Below are 5,741 nucleotides of genomic sequence, written 5' to 3'. Positions count from 1 at the left end.
GATTATTTTCTCCCTGTTCCCATTTAAGAATATCACCGTAACACTGGGGTTGTGTCTGTGTTCGCCCACTAAGTCCTGTGAATTTGTGCAGATTTTTTGCACAGGTTTTCAAATATTGTTAATGGGAGGAAGCACAAGGTGGCATGTAAAATATTTGTATTTACAGGCGCGTGGTCCCGCTTGAAATATTGACCAGGATTCCCCCAGGTTCTCATTTAATGAATGATGGTTTATTGTACTGACCTCGCACTGGTGGAGCCTTGGCAGGGTCTGGGGTGACCACGGGGACATCAGGACAGCGAGCTACAACTGGTTTGTTTTGTAAAGAGCCACTAACTTGTTTTTCATTCTTTACGGTGATTTTCGAAAGGATAAAAGCAGAGATAAAGGCAAAGGAAATAGAAAATAACCTCCAGTAACCCGGGTTTGATGGTGTCTCATGTCGTGCCGGCCTCTCGTACAGAACAAACGGGCGTTCATCCGCAGACGTGCCTGGGTAGGAATGAGGTGGGTCCCGTCCCACAGAGCATTTGCTCAGCTGCAGGAGGTGGAATTTATCTGATCCCAATTTAAATATCTATCGCTGTAAAATTGTAAAAAAATATCTGTTCTGCTCATTATCAGTCGTGTTTTTAACTAAGACATTGATCTGTTGGATCACCAGCTCATGGCCAGCAGCTCTGGAATATCTCATGCAATCGCGAATATTTGGAAAATTGGAAGTTACCCATTGCATCCACCCACGAAGTCATGACTGAGCTGGACAAGCCTTCCAGCTCCCCGGAATGTAACCCCATGTGGGGACCGGTGCTCGGTCACTCGGCCCGCAGGGAGCAGAGCCCATCCCAGCGCTGGCCATGGGCTCACCCACGGGAACCCAGCCACCGCCGAGGCTGAGGGGTGGCTTGGAAATAAGGACTCCCGAAAGAAAAAAAAAATATTATTTTTTTAATAAAAAATAGTGAGATAAACTGCTAAGAAACAGCAGGAGAAAGCAAGTTTGTTCATTTTTACAGTTGTACAGACCATCTAGCAAGGCAAGCACAGCCCCCTGCTTCATACTGGTATCGCTGGGGGCTCTGCAGGTAAATTAAGGAAACCAACGTTGGGTGATTTTTAGCAAAGTCTCATGAAAGTACAACTGTGACTTTTTGTTATTTTAACAGCTTTTGATAGTGCTTGTTCTGTTCTTAATTTGTTTTCTGGTATAGATGAAAATAAAACCAGGGCTCTGTAGCAGTTCTGATTCTCAAACCTGCGATGAATCCCTGTACAGTGCCGTGTTATGTTTGTAAATGCAGGGTCCTCTTCTCTTAATCCTAAAATGCAACCCGTCCCAGCCAAGCATTATTTTCAAATCTCTGTCATATATCAAATAATAAAATTGGCTTCAGGTAAAGACAGGGCGTTGATCAAATAAAGAATAAAACCTGTGCCCCCATTTGTTGCAGGTTATATTGCGCCCTTGGGAGCTAGAGATTATTTACAGGAATAACAAGAATATCCACAGGTTATAATACAACAAATTGAATTTTTGGAAGGGATTGAAAATTTCTAGTTGTAATTCTCTGGAAAGGATCTGCGTTCTCCACAGGACCGATGAGCTGGGAGCATCCCTGTCCTTCCCTGGGGCACAGGCTGCCGGATGCGATCCTGGGTGGATCTTCCGTGTCCCGCAGGGCTGGAAGCGGGGCTCCGGGGGTGTTTCATCCCACGCAGCTCTCTGAGATGTATCCCCCATGTCCCCCAGCATGGATCCAGCTTGCCATGCAGGAGATGTGTGACCACCCATCATCTGGTCCTTCCCACCGTGTTGTCAACGCTGGTGCCGCTCTGCACCAGCACCTTCTGGAGACCTTCGGAGGCAGGAGCATGGAGAGGAGGACTCTTGGGGCACCCCTGCATCAGGCTCCACTTTTTCATCCCCACAAGGAACACATCTGTCTTTTATCCTGTCTTTCTTTACTTTGGCAGCAGATATTTGAATTTACGTCCCCACTCTGATAACCGAGTCAGCTGGGTCCTGGAGCAACAAGGCACTTTCATGTCATTAATTAGGACCCATTAAAGCCAAGGGAACTTGAGAACGTGCTCGAGCAGTTGGCCAAATACGGCTCCTTTGCTGACTCAAGGTCTTAAATAGTCCCTCTGAAACTGGTGGAGAAACTCCAGTGGGGTGAGCGGAAGCTCAGTAAGGCTTTGAGCTAACTAAAGGCGAGTTAGACAGTTTCAGGAAAACACATTTGTAGAAATGTATACGTCTACGTTCCCACCTCAGAGTGCAAATATTCAAAAGGTGACTGTACAGTTGGCTCTTAACTTACAACCACGACATAAATATCACCTAAAGGTATCACTTTGCTGTGGATCATCTCAGACCCTCCAAGCCCCCAGATCCTCCCCCTTCCCAACAACACGACACATTTGTCCACCAAAAAAAAAAAACAATTAAATGCCATGCCGTATTTCATAGTCAATAACTAGCAAACCCTTGGGTACGAAGGAAGGAAAGGCTTGCTACATAGCAATGCTCTGAAATATTGTTCTGTAATCCCGCTAAAGGCAATGGTTAGATGTCGGGTGCCAGTTGGAGTGGTTACATCTGCCATCTCTCATCGAAGCTGGGATGCTGTCACTCACTTTGAAATGGCTCGCTGCGTTCATCAGTCTGGATGGCACGGAGAAGTTATAACCGTACAAGCCATATGGAGGATGTAAAGAACAATTAAGTGCTTCCCGAGCAATGGGACTTGATGGGAAAATGTTTCCAGATGCATGTAATCCATACAGCATTTGACTGGCAGAATTGGGGGGACATTGCCCGGTTAAGTCTTCAGCTTTGGTGTTTTTCAGGTTGGTTATGCCGAGGGAAGATAGTTTTGGCATCTCCACCATGAAGTGGGGTAAAAGATGTGGGTTGGTGCTTCCCAGTTTTTCATGGCTTGGAAAGAGGAGAGACTGTTGTCTTAGGAAGCTCGTAGGACAGATCTTGTAGTAGAGGGGCACGCTCAGGTTGTGTAGGTAGGTCTCGGGGCACGACACGCCGAGGTTGGTCGCCGACAAGTGAAACGTGGGAGGTGAGCACGATGGAGAGAGCAGGGGGTTGAGAGGAGAGGGGGTCCCACCGCTGGACGTCACCGGTGAAGAACTGGAGCTCCCACCTGAAAGTAAAAAGAGAGATTGTCCAGGCTGGGCTGGCTGATGTTCACCAGCAAGGAACCCTTGGAGGACTTCACATCTCCCTGCTGCCGGTGTCCATTCAAGCGTAAACTTGCTCCAAAAACCAGCTCCTGGAAAATGGGAAGATCTGTCCACACATTATTTGATGTTGTTACTTGGCTCTCGTCTAAGAAAAATACCCACGTGTGTCTAATCCCATCCATTTGACCGGGACAACCATGAAGTTCAGCTCCAGGTACCTGCTGGGTCTGCACCTCGCTATATGACCAATAACCTTCTCCTGTTATACGTACACCATCGCTATTTTAGGCTCCCTATTTCTCGTGCAAATCACAGGCAGCTCTTTCTCCTTCTATGTAAGAAAAAAAAAATGCATTCAGCCCCCCGGAGAATTTTTTTGTACCTTCCTGCTCACAGGAATTGACTAATTCCACTTGGCTTCCCACACAATTTGAAACATACCCTTGGATTCTATAGGTGTCTCCAGAAACATTAAATGCAGGTGTCATTTTAACGTTCTCCTCTCTGAAATGAATCAATGAACATGTTCAGAATTCGGTAGAAAAGCGACACCGGCTCGCTTCACACGTGTGAGCGCTGCCGGGGCCGTTGGTGTACAGCGTCACCGCTCAGCACTGGCTCCCCGCTCCTCCCTACCAACATCCAGACCAAAAATCTAAGAGGTGGCAGCTGCTCTGGCGTGGGAACAGTGCTCTGGCGCGGCCATCCCCGGTGCTAAACAGATGCTGGTTTCCTCAAACACCATTTCAGAGCCGTATGTCTGCTGCACATTCGTTGCCATGTTCTTCCCAAGGTTTTTTTCCACTCCCCTTATTTTCATTTCTTACCAAAGTTACTGGAAAAGGAAGGAAGGGAATGTGAATCCATTTTTTGCTCTGTATTTTTATCTATTTACATTTAATTCCCTTTAATATACTGTCTCAATATGATCTGGACAGACTTTAAAATCAGCAACACAGACTCAGCTGTATAACCAAGCCATATCTGCTAGCATATCATCAAATCTAACTAAAAAAGAATGGCAATTTTGGACATAGTGCAAATTAATTTTGGGTCACACAGGCAGCACTGGTTCGCAATAATCTGAGAATATTTTATGTCTTGAACATCTCCCCCTTCCCCGCTGCTGCCAGCCCGTTTCAGTACCGACATCGGCAGGAGCAGACGCAGGGCAGGGAGCTGGTCCTGGCCCAGGGCACGCGTCCTGACGTCCTCCCAGGACTCAGGGACTTTAGGTCATGTAAAATGATGCGACTGAGACAGTATTTGTGAGTGTGAGGCAGCAAATGAATCCCTACGCAGCTGGCTGTAGCAGGACAAAGGAGCGTTAGCATTTACTTCAAGGTAACAGCACAAAAATTCCAGTCCGAGTTTGGGAACGGGGATCACAGTGGGGAGGACAGAGCAGCTCAAAGAGCAGATTCTTTCTGCCATTAGGCTGAAAAATCCCAAGTTTTTCGCCAATTCTTCCTTCTGCATATTGTTCACACTTTATTTTAATTTACCTTCTGGTCTGGGGGCTTGGGGATTTCTATTTTTCAGCTTTTCTTCAGAAAAACACTTTTATTATTAGTGGAATTTGAGATTTTGTTATATTTACATCAGCCGAAGAAATTGACCCTGAAGAAAAATACCAACTACATTAAGACTAGCAAAATAAATCCCAGGAAGCCCTAATATTTTAGCATTTGTACAATAATCATTGCAGTCGCTGTTTTCTCATTCCCCACCGCAGCCCATCCACCAGCTCCCCTCCCCAGTACCACATCGCAGCCAGAACGGTTCAAAAGGTGCTTTTTGCAGAAAGTCTTTTCTAAATTTAAAAAAAAAAAAAAATCTAATTCTCTTTACAACCAGGCAAACCTCCTAATTTCTCCCGAGTCTGATTTTTTATGTCTCTGCATTTCCACAACCCGAATTTTGGCTGATTTACGCAGTATTTCCCTGCAGAGACGGGAACTTTTTGGTGTGCCCTAATACTTTGAACAGTTCCTGACATATATGAGAGTTAAACTGGTAACTTTAAATGCTCAGTTAGATTTTTTCCTTCGACACCAGAATAATCAATTTTCAGCACTACATCCAAAAGCGTTTTTCTGGAGAAGGGCTCTAAGAGACCGATGTGCGTTTGTCAGGAGATCATTTTCCCTGAAAAACTTTTCCCTCTTCCCTGCATTTCTGTGGAGATAACGGACCGTGGGACTGCTACATCCCAAATAAGAGATAATTTTATTTTCTGTTGAATAACGCATCTGTTCAAAAGCAAGCAGCAGGCTGCAGAAGACACCGGCGGTCATTATTATCACATTTCTAGCTGAAATTCTCAAACGGGTTGGAAACAATTAGTGTAACAGGATCGAAGCTGGAACAACCCGACTCTAAATTAGCCTCCTGCATACTCACGTATCTTTTTCTGCACATCTACATCTGATTTCTGCCAGGCTATGAAGGCAAACCGCCCCGTTACCCTTCTCTTCCCGGCGCGAATCTCTGCCCCTCGAATGGGCTTTAACAGTTTGGTTTTGGTTCGGTTTGGTTTT

General features: G+C 45.7%; 1 protein-coding gene across 1 annotated transcript; it reads right to left on the bottom strand.

The window, feature by feature from the left end:
* Positions 1–2,556: 2,556 nt before the first annotated feature.
* LOC104470747 (T-box transcription factor TBX22-like) lies at positions 2,557–3,383 on the bottom strand. Its single transcript, XM_010085782.1, has 2 exons — positions 3,221–3,383; positions 2,557–3,161 (listed from the first exon to the last, which is right to left on the bottom strand). Exons 1-2 carry the CDS (start codon positions 3,381–3,383, stop codon positions 2,557–2,559), a joined length of 768 nt encoding a protein of 255 aa, XP_010084084.1.
* Positions 3,384–5,741: the final 2,358 nt, after the last annotated feature.

The sequence above is a fragment of the Pterocles gutturalis genome, unplaced genomic scaffold (genome assembly GCF_000699245.1).
Source record: "Pterocles gutturalis isolate BGI_N339 unplaced genomic scaffold, ASM69924v1 scaffold24655, whole genome shotgun sequence".
NCBI classification, from domain to species: domain Eukaryota; kingdom Metazoa; phylum Chordata; class Aves; order Pterocliformes; family Pteroclidae; genus Pterocles; species Pterocles gutturalis.
This window is presented reverse-complemented; position numbering and strand designations above follow the sequence as displayed.

Excerpts from the sequence above, each read along its gene's own strand:
- LOC104470747 (XM_010085782.1), bottom strand. The coding sequence starts at position 3,383 with ATGGATGGGATTAGACACACGTGGGTATTTTTCTTAGACGAGAGCCAA. Across the intron at positions 3,162-3,220 it reads AGATGTGAAGTCCTCCAAGG|GTGGGAGCTCCAGTTCTTCA; the intron begins GTTCCTTGCTGG and ends TTTTACTTTCAG.